At 41.5% G+C, this 15,181-nt stretch overlaps 1 protein-coding gene across 1 annotated transcript in view; it reads right to left on the bottom strand.

Moving 5' to 3' along the window:
• Nucleotides 1-316: 316 nt before the first annotated feature.
• LOC118670571 (vesicle-associated membrane protein 714-like) overlaps nucleotides 317-15,181 on the bottom strand; it is a 50,954-nt gene continuing 36,089 nt past the window's right edge. The window contains exon 6 of the mRNA XM_036337600.1: nucleotides 317-509. Coding sequence (XP_036193493.1) covers nucleotides 372-509 — 138 coding nt within the window. The 3' untranslated portion in view covers nucleotides 317-371. The remainder of the gene's footprint in view (nucleotides 510-15,181) is intronic.

Genomic DNA, 15,181 nt, shown 5'->3' with positions numbered 1-15,181 from the left:
TGACGCGCACTGACCACTAGGGGCCAGATGCTCAATGCAGGAGCTGACCCCTGGTGGTCAGTGCGCTCCCACAGGGGGAGCACCGCTCAGCCAGAAGCTGGGCTCATGGCTGGTGAGAGCAGTGGCGGTGGCGGGAGCCTCTCCCACCTCCGTGGCAGCACTAGGATGTCCCACTGTCAGACATCCCCCGAGGGCTCCCTGAATGCGAGAGGGTGCAGGCCAGGCTGAGGGACATCCTCCCCCGCCCCCCCCCCCCGAGTGCATGAATTTCATGTACCCGGCCTCTAGTGCTTTCATAATTGTTGGTTGCAGAACTCAGTAATTACATGTAACACTTTATTGGTACCTATTGGGGATGGAGGGTAAAAGGGTCAGGTTGGTATTATATTTGTACTTAAAAGAATGATGATGATTGAAAGGAGAATTGCCACAGTGATGATTATAATCTTTTTGAGGTGTTGCCACAATATCTTCCTAAGAATCTTTCTTGTTTCTTGTGAGTCTTTGGCCTGAAATAAAAAAAAAACACACACACACAAATTTAATGTTTCCATATCTGAATTAGTGGGCACACTCAAATACTTAGAGATATCTAAAAGAACAGATTTAATTTGGTTTTGATCAATCCCAGAAAGTCTCAATGGAGCTTAACAAAACTGCTTTTATAAAATGATGCACCAAGATTCCAGGTGCCTTCCTTATTGTGTTAAGCCATTCTTTAATTAGCTTTACTAATTTTGTGACTATGAACAAGTTACTAACCCTTTGAGCCTAAGTTCCTCATCTTTACTTCATGATTTTATTTAAATGCCACTATCTCTTACTACCTTATTTAAAATTGGTACCTCCCCTCCCAAGTCTCCATTCCAGAAGTGGTATTCCCTTTCAGTGTGCTATTTTCCTCCAAAGTCCATATTTAACATTTATGTAAAATTTACTTATTTATTCTTTGTAGAGAATGTGAACTATGAATGTGGGAATTTTTGTCAGTGTCATTCACTGCTATATTCCTACTACCTGATAAAGAGCAGTGGTTCAATGAATATTTGTTGGATGAGTGAATTAATAAACCTATTAAATCTATTAATATCATTCACATAGTAGCACAGATTGTGAGGATTAACTGAGATAGTGATTATGGTATATCTAAATCACCATATAAGAATAAATTATGTCATTATAATTACTAGAGGCCCAGTGCATGGATTCGTGCACCAGTGGGGTCCCTCTGCCTGGCCTGCGCCTTCTTGTAATTCGGGACCCCTCAGGGGATGTTAGAGCTGGTTTTGGCCTGATCCCCGCAGGCCAGGCTGAGGGACCCCACTGGTGCACGAATCCATGCACTGGGCCTCTAGTATGCATATAAAATCTTTGGTTAATGTCTTCCAGCCCTCCCCCCTCCCCGCTACCCCTTCCCTCTGAGATTCATCAGTCTGTTCCATGTTTCCATGCCTGTGTGTTGAGCATCTGCCCCCAGATGGTAAGTACGCGTCATAGCTACCACCGGCCAGTTGGCCAGTCACTTAGGCTTTTGTATAGAGAGATATTTTTTATGAATAATGAGTTGGAATTGAAGTACTTTATGATATCAGAGTTTCATATCAATGTAATTAAACCTATATAAAATAGCTCATGTCCCTGCTGGTGGTTCAGTTGACTGGAGTGTTATTCCGTACACCAAAAAGGTAATGGGTTCCATTTATGGTCAGGGCACATACCTAGGCTGTGGGTTTGATCCCTGGTCAGGGCGTGTATGGGAGACAACTGATAGATGTTCCTCAAATCGATGTTTCTCTCTTCCTGTCTAGATTCAATAATAACATCAGGTGAGGATTATTTTTAAAGTATTTTCTTTTAAAAAAAGGCTCACTTATTAACATACAAAATATTGAAAGAATGCCCTAACCGGTTTGGCTCAGTGGATAGAGTGTCGGCCTGCGGACTGAAGGGTCCCAGGTTCGATTCCGGTCAAGGGCATGTACCTTGGTTGTGGGCACATCTCCAGTAGGGGGTGTGCAGGAGGCAGTTGATCGATGTTTCTCTTTCATTGATGTTTCTAACTCTCTATCCCTCTCCCTTCCTCTCTGTAAAAAACCAATAAACTCTCACCACTCCTGTTCGACATAGTACTGGAAGTATTAGCCATTGCAATTAGACAAGAAGAAGAAATAAAAGGCATCCAAACTGGAAAAGAAGAAGTAAAACTGTCCTTATTTGACATGATATTATACTTAAAAAACCCTAAAGACTCCATCAATAAACTATTAGACTTAATAAAAGAATTTGGCAATGTAGCAGGATACAAAATTAACGCCAAGAAATCTATGGCATTTCTATACACCAATAGTGAATGTGCAGAAAGAGAGACTAAAAAAGCAATCCCATTTACCATCGCACCAAAAAAAATTAAGCTACCTAGGAATAAACTTAACTACAGAGGAAAAAGACCTCTTCTCAGAAAACTACAGGACGTTGAAAAAAGAGATAGAGGAAGACATAAAGAGATGGAAGAACATACCATGTTCTTGGATTGGTAGAATCAACATCATTAAAATGTCCATACTGCCCAAAGCAATCTATAAATTCAACGCACTTCCCATTAAAATACCAATGGCATATTTCACAGACCTAGAACGTACTCTCCAAAAATTCATCTGGAAAAAAAAATGACCCCGAATAGCTGCAGCGATCCTGAGAAAGAACAAAGTAGGTGGGATCTCAATACCAGATATCAAGCTGTATTACAAAGCCACTGTTCTCAAAACTGCCTGGTACTGGCACAAGAACAGACATATAGATCAATGGAATAGAATAGCCCAGAAATCAGCCCCAACCAATACGCTCAATTAATATTTGACAAAGGAGGCAAGAACATACAATAGAGTCAAGATAGTCTCTTCAATAAATGGTATTGGGAAAATTGGACAGATACATGCAAGAAAATGAAACTAGACCACCAACTTACACCATACACAAAAATAAACTCAAAATGGATAAAGGACTTAAATATACGACGGGAAACCATACAAATACTAGAAGAATCCAAAGGCAACAAAATCTCAGACATATGCCGAAGCAATTTCTTCACTGATACAGCTCCTAGGGCATTGGAAACTAAAGAGAAAATAAACAAATGGGACTACATCAAAATAAAAAGCTTCTGCACAGCAAAAGAAACCATCAACAAAACAACAAGAAAACCCACCGTGTGGGAAAACATATTTGCCAATGTCATATCTGATAAGGGCCTAATCTCCAAAATTTATAGGGAACTCATACAACTTAACAAAAGGAAGATAAACAATCCAATCAAAACATGGGCAAAGGATCTAAATAGACACCTTTCAAAAGAGGACATTCAGAAAGCCAAGAGACATATGAAAACATGCTCAGAGTCACTAATCATCCGAGAGATGCAAATCAAAACAACAATGAGGTACCATCTCACACCTGTCAGACTGGCTATCATCAACAAACGACAAGTGCTGAAGAGGATGTGGAGAAAAAGGAACACTTGTGCACTGCTGGTGGGAATGCAGACTGGTGCAACCACTATGGAAGACAGTATGGAGTTTCCTCAAAAAACTACAAATGGAACTCCCATTTGACCCTGTGATCCCACTTCTAGGAATATATGCCAGGAAACCAGAAACACCAATCAGAAAGGATATATGCACCCCTATGTTCATAGCAGCACAATTCACCATAGCTAAGATCTGGAAACAGCCTAAGTGCCCATCTGTAGATGAATGGATTAGAAAACTGTGGTACATCTACACGATGGAACACTATGCTGCTATAAAAAAGAAGGAACTCTTACCATTTGCAACAGCATGGATGGAACTGGAGAGCATTATGCTAAGTGAAATAAGCCAGTCAATGAAGGAAAAATATCACATGATGTCACTCATTTCTGGATAATAAAGACCATTATAAACTTATGAACAAAAATAGATACAGAGGCAGAGCTGCCTCGAACAGACTGTCAAACTACAGCAGGAAGGCCGGGGAGGGTGGGAGGGCAGGAGGGGGGTGGGTAAGAGATCAACCAAAGGACTTGTATGCATGCATATAAGCATAACCAATGGACATAAGACACTGGGGGGTAGGGGAGGCCAGGGGATTGTCAAGGGCGGGGGAAAAAAAAGGAGACATATGTAATACTGTTTGTAATACTTTAAGCAATAAAAAAAAAACACCAATAAAATATATTTTAAAAAATATTGAAAGAATTCAAGGAGCATTGAGAAGAAATAAAACATTCATACAAAATCATAAAATTCTTTTTACTTTATTTTTTTGGGGCTGCAAAAAGTTTTATTGTAGTGATTCTCAACCTTACTAATGCCGTGACCCTTTAATACAGTTCCTCATGTTGTGGTGACCCCCAATTTCATTGTTACAAGTTGAACATAATTAAAGCATAGTGATTAATTACAAAACAATATGTGTTTTCCCATGGTCTTAGGTGACCCCCAAAGGGGTCGTGATCCACAGGTTGAGAACTGCTGTTTTATTGTTTTCATTTGGTCCACAACTCCTTTTTGTTTTTAAAATATAGACAACTGCTTCTCATATGGCTATGATACAAATAAATCGCTTGGTGTTTATTTGAACTTGTGCTGTCTGCCACATGGATTAGAAGTAAAACTTGAAAGTATTTCAATTGGCTTTATTCATAATCAGATCATCTTTACTCTGTGTATATGGTGACTTTTCCAGAGCAAAGTCAAGGTACATGATTACAGTGCATGTGAAAAAATGACATCTTAACTCTAATGTATGACAAGATCAGGGAGCCTCATGTTTATATACCAAAGATGCTGTTCATTATTCCCAAGGATCTAGCATATGGACACTAGTGACTAGTTGTACTTCCAGGACCTTATAATTCATTGAGTGCTTTAAATTCAGGTACTATATGACATACGTTATATGTGGTATTGCATAATAATATGCAATATTCATAATAATCTTGGGTGAGTATTCCTATTTTACAGCATTGAAGAGAATGAGGCTCAAAGGTTTGAAGTTACTTACCTAAAGGTATATACCTCATAAGTAGTGTAGCTGGAATTCAGATCTAGAGTTGCATGACTCTATACTGCCATGTGTAGAAATGTTTAATTAAGGTATAAGCAGACTTTACATTTGTCTCTTAGATTATTTGCTTTCTCTTAATGTAATATGCATATATAGTTTGAAAAGTCAGAATTCTAAAAACAGCATTCGCCTCTCCTGAACCCCCCTGATCCTATTTTTTAGAGGTAATCACTTTCAGATCTTTTTATTTGTTGCTATACCCCTATTACCTGGAACAGTAGTTTCAACTAGGGGCGATTTGCTCTCCAGGGGACATTTGGCAATGTCTGGAGACATTTTGATTGTCATGACTGTAGGGGGTGCTACTGGCATGTAATGGGTAGAAGCCAGAGATGCTGTTAAATGTCCTGCAATGCATATAGGACAGTCCTCCCTACCCACCCACCTCCCAACAAATTGATCAGTCCATAATGTGCCAAGGTTGAGAAACCATAACCTAGAACAGTGTCTGACATAACAGTAGATGCTCAATAAATACTTATTTAGCTGTTTATTTTTTTCTTGGTGTTTGTTTTCCTCTGTGTTACTAGAAAGCATACGTATATATTTCTTGATTTTTTACTTTACAATTATGGAAAAGAGGATATAATTCTTAATCATATCTCTAACTCCCTCCTTCCCCAAACACACACCTTTCCGTTCTTTCATATCTTCTCTTTTTATTTTATTTTATTTTTTAAAAAAAATATATTTTATTGATTTTCCACAGAGTGGAAGGGAGAGGGATAGAGAGTTAGAAACATCGATGAGAGAGAAACATCGATCAGCCGCCTCCTGAACACCCCCCACTGGGGATGTGCCCGCAACCAAGGCACATGCCCTTGACCAGAATCGAACCCAGGACCCTCCAGTCCGCAGGCCGACGCTCCATCCACTGAGCCAAACTGGTGCTGGCCATATGCTCTCTTTTTAACTAAAACATTGTAAATATTTGCTGAGCCATGGAGTGTATTTGATTACATTGACTTTAATGTACAAATGTTCTGTTTTCTCCAGAGCTAATAATAGGTATACAGTTCAACAACATCTTTTCAATTGTTAGTTTTGTTTTTTTATTTTTTTTATTTTTTTATTTATTTTATTTTATTTTTTTTAAATCTTTATTGTTCAGATTATTACATTTGTTCCTCTTTTTTTTCCCCCCATAACTCCCCTCCTCCCAGTTCCCGCCCCACCCTCCGCCCTCACTCCCCACCCACTGTCCTCATCCATAGGTGCACGATTTTTGTCCAGTCTCTTCCCGCATCTCCCACACCCCTTTTCCCCCCAGGAATAGTCAGTCCATTCCCTTTCCATGTCCCTGATTCTATTATAATCAACTGTTCATTCTGTTCATCAGATTATTTATTCACTTGATTCTTAGATTCACTTGTTGATAGATGCATATTTGTTGTTCATAATTTGTATCTTTACCTTTTTCTTCCTCTTCCTCTTCTTAAAGGATACCTTTCAGCATTTCATATAATCCTGGTTTGGTGGTGATGAACTCCTTTAGCTTTTCCTTATCTGTGAAGCTCTTTATCTGACCTTCAATTCTGAATGATAGCTTTGCTGGATAAAGTAATCTTGGTTGTAGGTTCTTGGTATTCATCACTTTGAATATTTCTTGCCACTCCCTTCTGGCCTGCATAGTTTCTGTTGAGAAATCAGCAGACAGTCGTATGGGTACTCCCTTGTAGGTAACTGACTGTCTTTCTCTTGCTGCTTTTAAGATTCTCTCTTTATCTTTTGCTCTTGGCATTTTAATGATGATGTGTCTTGGTGTGGTCCTCTTTGGATTCCTTGTGTTTGGGGTTCTCCGCGCTTCTTGGACCTGTAAGTCCATTTCTTTCACCAGGTGGGGGAAGTTTTCTGTCATTATTTCTTCAAATAGGTTTTCAATATCTTGCTCTCTCTCATCTTCTGGCACCCCTATAATTCTGATGTTGGTACGCTTGAAGCTGTCCCAGAGGCTCCTTACACTATCCTTGCATTTTTGGATTCTTTTTGCATTTTGCTTTTCCGGTTGGGTGTTTTTTGCTTCCTCGCATTTCAAATCATTGACTTGATTCTTGCGCTCCTCTGGTCTGCTGTCAGGAGTCTGTATAATATTCGTTATTTCAGCCCGTGTATGCTTAATTTCTAGTTGGTTCCCCAATATAACATCGAGGGTCTCATTAGTTTTCTTGTAGATCTCATTAAGTTTATCGGCGGCTTCTAAACAGTTCTTGAGAGACCTTAAAAGTGTGGTTCCGAACTCTATATCTTCCATTGACAATTTTGTCCTGTTTCTTTGTCTCCGCATTTTGTTATGCTTCCTTGGTGCACCCCCTAGTGGTCTTTGTTCGAAGTTTTATAGTTAAATCTTGATTGTTGTAGCTAATTCCAGGGAGGGTTTGACCTCCAGGCCAAGTGGCTATGAGAATCAGCTGTGTCAGCAGTGAGAGAACTTCTGTCCTCTAGGGAGGTGCTAATCTAGCCTTTGCCTGAGGCTATCCGGCAAATGCCTGTGTGCAGGGCTTGGGCGGGGCGGGGAGCACAGGATCAACAGGGTGGGCTGGAGAGAGCAGTTATGGCGGCTCTCAGTCCCGTCCCTAGGGGCTCTGCCTCTCCGAGTCCCAGCACCCGCTGCAAAGCTCGGAGAGAAAGCTGCACTCGCTCTGACCGAAGCCAGACAGTCCCGCTTCTCCCGTTTGAGTCTGGGTCCCTAAAGACTCGCAGGGATCGGGAGCTCAGAGTCTGCGACTCCCTCCCGATTGAAAACACCAACCGCGCCCACCGCCGCCAGCCGGCTCCGCGCACTCCGCACCTCAGAACTTGACTTCAGCACTGCGCCTCCTCTGAGTGTCCGTATGCGTTTCTCTTTCCTCCTAGTTGTAGGACTTCCACTCAGCCAGTGTTCCTGTGGTTCTGGGTGATGTCTGTTCCGTTTTTTAGTTTCACTGTTTTTTTTTAAATTAAATCTTTATTGTTCAGATTATTACATTTTTTCCTCTTTTTCCCCCCCATAACTCCCCTCCTCCCACTTCCCGCCTCACCCTCCGCCCTCACTCCCCACCCACTGTACTCATCCATAGGTGCACGATTTTTGTCCAGTCTCTTCCCGCATCTCCCACACGCCTTTCCCCCCCAAGAATAGTCAGTCCATTCCCTTTCTATGTCCCTGATTCTATTATAATCAACTGTTCATTCTTTTCATCAGATTATTTATTCACTTGATTCTTAGATTCACTTGTTGATAGATGCATATTTGTTGTTCATAATTTGTATCTTTACCTTTTTCTTCCTCTTCCTCTTCTTAAAGGATACCTTTCAGCATTTCATATAATCCTGGTTTGGTGGTGATGAACTCCTTTAGCTTTTCCTTATATGTGAAGCTCTTTATCTGACCTTCAATTCTGAATGATAGCTTTGCTGGGTAAAGTAATCTTGGTTGTAGGTTCTTGGTATTCATCACTTTGAATATTTCTTGCCACTCCCTTCTGGCCTGCAAAGTTTCTGTTGAGAAATCAGCTGACAGTCGTATGGGTATTCCCTTGTAGGTAACTGAGTTTCTTTCTCTTGCTGTTTTTAAGATTCTCTCTTTATCTTTTGCTCTTGGCATTTTAATGATGATGTGTCTTGGTGTGGTCCTCTTTGGATTCCTTTTGTTTGGGGTTCTCCGCGCTTCTTGGACCTGTAAGTCCATTTCTTTCGCCAGGTGGGGGAAGTTTTCTGTCATTATTTCTTCAAATAGGTTTTCAATATCTTGCTCTCTCTCATCTTCTGGCACCCCTATAATTCTGATGTTGGTACGCTTGAAGCTGTCCCAGAGGCTCCTTACACTATCCTCTCATTTTTGGATTCTTTTTGCATTTTGCTTTTCCGGTTGGGTGTTTTTTGCTTCCTCGCATTTCAAATCATTGACTTGATTCTTGCGCTCCTCTGGTCTGCTGTCGGGAGTCTGTATAATATTCGTTATTTCAGCCCGTGTATGCTTAATTTCTAGTTGGTTCCCCAATATAACATTGAGGGTCTCATTAGTTTTCTTGTAGATCTCACTAAGTTTATCGGCGGCTTCTAAACAGTTCTTGAGAGACCTTAAAAGTGTGGTTCTGAACTCTATATCTTCCATTGACAATTTTGTCCTGTTTCTTTGTCTCCGCATTTTGTTATGCTTCCTTGGTGCTCCCCCTAGTGGTCTCTGTGCGCAGTCTTATAGTTAAACCTTGATTGTTGTAGCTAATACCAGGGAGGGTTTGACCTCCAGGCCAAGTGGCTATGAGAATCAGCTGTGTCAGCAGTGAGAGAACTTCTGTCCTCTAGGGAGGTGCTAATCTAGCCTTTGCCTGAGGCTATCCGGCAAATGCCTCTGTGCAGGGCTTGGGCGGGGCGGGGAGCACAGGATCAACAGGGTGGGCCGGAGAGAGCAGTTATGGCGGCTCTCAGTCCTGTCCCCAGGGGCTCTGCCTCTCTGAGTCCCAGCACCCGCTGCAAAGCTCAGAGAGAAAGCTGCACTCGCTCTGACCGAAGCCAGACAGTCCTGCTTCTCCCGTTTGAGTCTGGGTCCCTAAAGACTTGCCTGTATCTGGAGCTCAGAGTCTGCGACTCCCTCCCGATTGAAAACGCCAACCGCACCCTCCGCCGCCAGCCCGCTCTGCCCACTCCGCACCTCAGAATTTGACTTCAGCACTGCGCCTCCTCTGAGTGTCCGTATGTGTTTCTCTTTCCTCCTAGTTGTAGGACTTCCACTCAGCCAGCGTTCCTGTGGTTCTGGGTGATGTCCCTTCCGTCTTTTAGTTTCACTTTTGAAGTAGTTGTTCAAAGCAGCAAACTCTGGCGTTAACCTATGCCGCCATCTTGGTTCTCCTATTCACTTGATTCTTAGATTCACTTGTTGATAGATGCATATTTGTTGTTCATAATTTGTATCTTTACCTTTTTCTTCCTATTCCTCTTCTTAAAGGATACCTTTCAGCATTTCATATAATCCTGGTTTGGTCTAGTTTCACTTTTGATGTAGTTGTTCAAGGCAGCAAACTCCTGCGTTAACCTATGCCGCCATCTTGGTTCCTCCAGGAAATAATCTTGAGTGGAAAGAGAAAGTGTGCTCCTGAGGAAAAGTCTTTGGGACAGTTCAGTCCATCAATATATACTGAATTTTTGAGAGAAGCAACACTATAAAAGCACTCAGGCTTTATGGTTTTCATTAAATTAAGCATTCATCAATTATAAAAGGGCACTTTCTTTTGCTTTTGCATTATCTTTTTTGTCTGAGTTCCTTTTTTCTTACTTAAATGTATTTGTTAAATTATAGAGACTTCCTCAAATATCTCATGATCTGTGTTGCTGATTTTCTAAAATAACTGGAAACCCAGTATGAGTGAGTTAGGGCTGTTATTTGGTGGGCTTCCCGGTAGGATAATGTGGCCTGTACCTGACCATTTCATTGTGGGAATACCGCAATATCTGTTGGTTAGTATCTGTACTTTTCCCCTTTGGTCTAGTCAGCTTTCTTAGAGTTCCTCTAATTTCCTGCCTTGATGAAGCTGACTGGGAGCGAGGTTGGGGAGTGGTCACCATTTTCAGGATGCAAATTACCCCTTAGTCCTAATTTTAATGATGATCACTCTGGCCTCAACTGCATTTGGTGTCTAAGTTTAGAACATCTCTGGTCAATTGTCTTTACGTAATGAAATTTATTATCCTTTGTCAGTGATAAGCAGAGGAAGCAATATGGCTAAAAAAGTAGGAAAGCGGCTCTACAGGTAACATGTTTCTTTTTAATCCATGTGGTAGACAGCACAAGTTCAAATGTCTTCGCATTTCTTTTTTACCCAGTTTCTTCTTTCTAGACCCGTACTGCATGTTTCCAATATCTTTTTTTAAAAATTTTTATTTTTTTATTAAATCTTTATTGTTCAGATTATTACATTTGTTCCTCTTTTTTTCCCCCCACAACTCCCCTCCACCCAGTTCCCACCCCACCCTCCGCCCTCACTCCCCACCCACTGTCCTCATCCATAGGTGCACGATTTTTGTCCAGTCTCTTCCCGCATCTCCCACACCGCTTCCCCCCCCCAAGAATAGTGAGTCCATTCCCTTTCTATGACCCTGATTCTATTATAATCACCAGTTCATTCTGTTCATCAGATTATTTATTCACTTGATTCTTAGATTCACTTGTTTATAGATGCATATTTGTTGTTCATAATTTGTATCTTTACCTTTTTCTTCTTCTTCCTCTTCTTAAAGGATTCCTTTCAGCATTTCATATAATACTGGTTTGGTGGTGATGGACTCCTTTAGCTTTTTCTTATCTGTGAAGCTCTTTATCTGACCTTCAATTCTGAATGATAGCTTTGCTGGATAAAGTAATCTTGGTTGTAGGTTCTTGGCATTCATCACTTTGAATATTTCTTGCCACTCTCTTCTGGCCTGCATTGTTTCTGTTGAGAAATCAGCTGACAGTCGTATGGGTACTCCCTTGTAGGTAACTGACTGTCTTTCTCTTGCTGCTTTTAAGATTCTCTCTTTGTCTTTTGCTCTTGGCATTTTAATGATGATGTGTCTTGGTGTGGTCCTCTTTGGATTCCTTTTGTTTGGGGTTCTCTGCGCTTCCTGGACTTATAAGTCGATTTCTTTCACCAGGTAGGGGAAGTTTTCTGTCTTCAAATAGGTTTTCAATATCTTGCTCTCTCTCTTCTTCTGGCACCCCTATAAATCTGATGTTGGTACACTTGAAGCTGTCCCAGAGGCTCCTTACACTATCTTCGTATTCTCGGATTCTTTTTCATTTTGCTTTTCCGGTTGGGTATTTTTTGCTTCTTCACATTTCAAATCTTTGACTTGATTCTTGCGCTCCTCTGGTCTGCTGTTGGGAGTCTGTATAATATTCTTTATTTCAGTCCGTGTATGCATAATTTCTAGTTGCTTCTTTATCACAACATCGAGGGTCTCATTAGATTTCTTGTAGATCTCAATAAGTTTATCAGCGGCTTCTAGACAGTTCTCGAGAGACTTTAAAAGTGTGGTTCTGAACTCAATATCCTCCATTGACAATTTTGTCCTGTTTCTTTATCTCCGCATTTTGTTATGCTTCCTTGGTGCACCCCCTAGTGGTCTTTGTGCGCAGTCTTGTTGTAGTTAAGCCTTGATTGTTTTAGTTAATACCAGGGGGATTTGACCTCCAGGCCAACTGGCTGTGAGAATCAGCTCTGTCTGCAGTGGGAAAACTTCTGTCCTCTGGGGAGGTGCTAATCTAGCCTTTGCCTGAGGCTATCCGGCAAATGGCTCTGTGCAGGGCTTGGGCGGGGCGGATCGAACAGGATCAACAGGGCGGGCAGAGTGAGCAGTTATGGCTGCTCTCAGTCCTGTCCCCAGAGGCTCTGCCTCTCAGTGTCCCAGGGATCGCTGCAAGTACCTTGGAGAGAAAGCTGCCCTCGTGTTCCGACCGATGCCAGACAGTCCTGCTTCTCCCGTTTGAGTCTGGGTCCCTAGAGACTCGCCTGGAACTGGAGCTCAGAGCCTGAGCCTCCCTCCAGATTGAAAATGACAACCGCGCCCTCAGTCACCAGCCCGCTCCGCGCGCACCTCCGCACCTTTGTATTTTCTGCACTGCGCCTCCTCTGAGACTCGGTAATCTGTTCTCTTTCCTTCTAGTTGAAGAATTTCCCCTCATCCAGCCTTCCTGTGGTTCTGGGTGATGTCCGTTCCGTCTTTTAGTTGTATTTTTGAAGTGGTTGTTCGAGGCAGCAAACTCCGGTGTTTACCTATGCCGGCGTCTCGGTTTCCTCCTGCATGTTTCCAATTTCTGATCCTTTCCAAGGTTCTTTGGCCCAGATCAGCTTGCATCTTAATGTATTCTCCTGCTTACTAGCTTATGTTTCAAGCTTTTTCTGCTCTACGGGGACTAATAATTATTGGTAATCCATTTCCTTGCTTCTAAAATTGTTGACATTTCTTACCTGTTGTCTTTTCTCTTGTTTATTCTTTCTTTTAATATCCTAGTGGTTTACACATTAAGGCCTCTCTATTGTTTTGCCCATTCTTTTATTGGATTTTTGAGAGGATATCAAGATAAATGTGTAAGTTTAATCTGCCAGGTTAAAATCTATGACCCATCTTTATCAGTAGGCAAACTGACAGAAAGCTTATTGGCCTACTTTGTGTTAAAAACCAAATCTGCTTTTGTATTTTTTTGTTGTTTGTTTGCTTGTTTTTACACAGTATAACCCCATTCAGTGCTCATGGCCTACAGGCAAGGAGGCTGGGCAATTTGAGACTGCAACTTACTCTGGCATGGGTACACTAGGAGAGGCCCACCAAAACTATTTTTTAAGAACATTCAGTAGAGCCCTGGCTGGTGTTGCTCAGTAGACAGAGCATAGGCCTGTGCACTGAAGGGTTACAGTTTCGATTCCCAGTCAAGGGCATGTACCTGGTTGTAGGTTGGATCCCTGGCCCTAGTCAGGGCACTCTCATGTTGATGTTTCTCTTTCTCTCTCTGTCACTCCTTTCCACACTCTAAAAATAAATGGAAAAATAGCCTTGGTGAGGATTAATAACAACCGCAAAAAATAATATTCAGTAGAGTCTTTTACAAAAAGACCAAGAGAGCCCTACCAGCGTGGCTCAGTGGTTGAGTGTCAACCTATGAACCAGAAGGTCACAGTTCAATTCCTGGTCAAGGCACAAGCCTGGGTTGTGGGCTTGATCCCCAGTGTGGGGCGTGCAGAAGGCAGCTGATCAACGATTCTCATCATTGATGTTTCTATCTCTCCCTTCTTCTCTGAAATCAATAACAATATATTTTTAAAAAATTTTTAAAAGACCAAGAAAAAAGAGGGAGAAAACTGCAAAATACTTCAGTAAAATTTTATCTTTTATTGAGCTGCTTCTACTCAACTGGCTTCAAAGAGGAAGTCATTTTTTTCTCTATGTAATCATGAAAATACAATGTATACATAAAAATGGGATTTGTTAGGAACTAAAGCAGTATAATATTCTGGGACTTAGGTGTTGGTCTCTTTTCCCATAATAAAGGCATACATATAATTTAATAAGTAATAGCCCTAGCTGGTTTGGCTTAGTGGCTAGAGCGTCAGCCTACGGACTGAAGGGTCCTGGGTTTGATTCTGGTCAAAGGCACATGCCTGGGTTGCGGGCTCCATCCCTAGTAGGGGGCATGCAGGAGGCAGCTGATAAATGATTCTCTCATCATTGATGTTTCTATCTTTCCCTCTCCCTTCTCTGAAATCAACAAACATATTTTTAAAAAAAGTAATAGGCCTGACAATATGGTGGATTATGTAATCCAATAATCCTGCCTCTATTTTTACTCATAAATACTAGATAAAAAAGAGAAGCAAATCTTTCAATGCATAACTGAACTTGGAAAAAAGTAAGAGTAAGGCCATGTGCAGGAACCTAGGAGAGCAGTAAGAAATTGCACTGATGGTGCAGCTCCTCTGCATTTGGGAGAGTGATGATGTTGGCCTCTGTCACCCAGAGCACAGGGTTTTAGTGCTCACAGGACAGCAGGCTAAGCCTGGGACTCACATGAGTTGAGTGATGAACTCTATGGCTCAAAACTTTGGAGTTTAGAGTCTCTGGCCAAACCTCCAATCTGTCAGCAACTTCAAATTCAAAGTATATCCACAATCCAACTACTACTCACCACCTCTATTGCAGTCAGTATTCATTTAGTGTGACTGACACCATTACCACTTTCTTGGATCTTTATTTTTTAAATTTAAATTAATTTTTTAGAGGGAGGGAAAGAAAGAAAGAGACATTGATGTGGGAGAGAACATCAATCGGTTGCCTTCCGTACATGCTCCAACCAGGTATCAAGCCTGAAACCTAGGTATGTGCCTTGACCAGGAATCAAACTCATCACCTTTTGGTGTACAGGACAACACTCCAACCAACTAAGCCACACCAGCCAGGCTATTTTATTTTATTTTTTTAGTTATTGATTTTACAGAGGAAGGGAGAGAGAGAGAGAGAGAGAAACATTGATTTGTTGTTCTACTTATTTATGCATTCATTGGTTGATTCTTATATGTGTCCTGACTAGGGATCAAACCCACAACCCTGGTGTATCGGGACGATGCTT

This window comes from Myotis myotis, unplaced genomic scaffold, assembly GCF_014108235.1.
Source record: "Myotis myotis isolate mMyoMyo1 unplaced genomic scaffold, mMyoMyo1.p scaffold_m19_p_1, whole genome shotgun sequence".
NCBI lineage: Eukaryota > Metazoa > Chordata > Mammalia > Chiroptera > Vespertilionidae > Myotis > Myotis myotis.
Note: the sequence above shows the minus strand (reverse complement) of the source record. Positions and strands in the feature narration are given on the sequence as shown.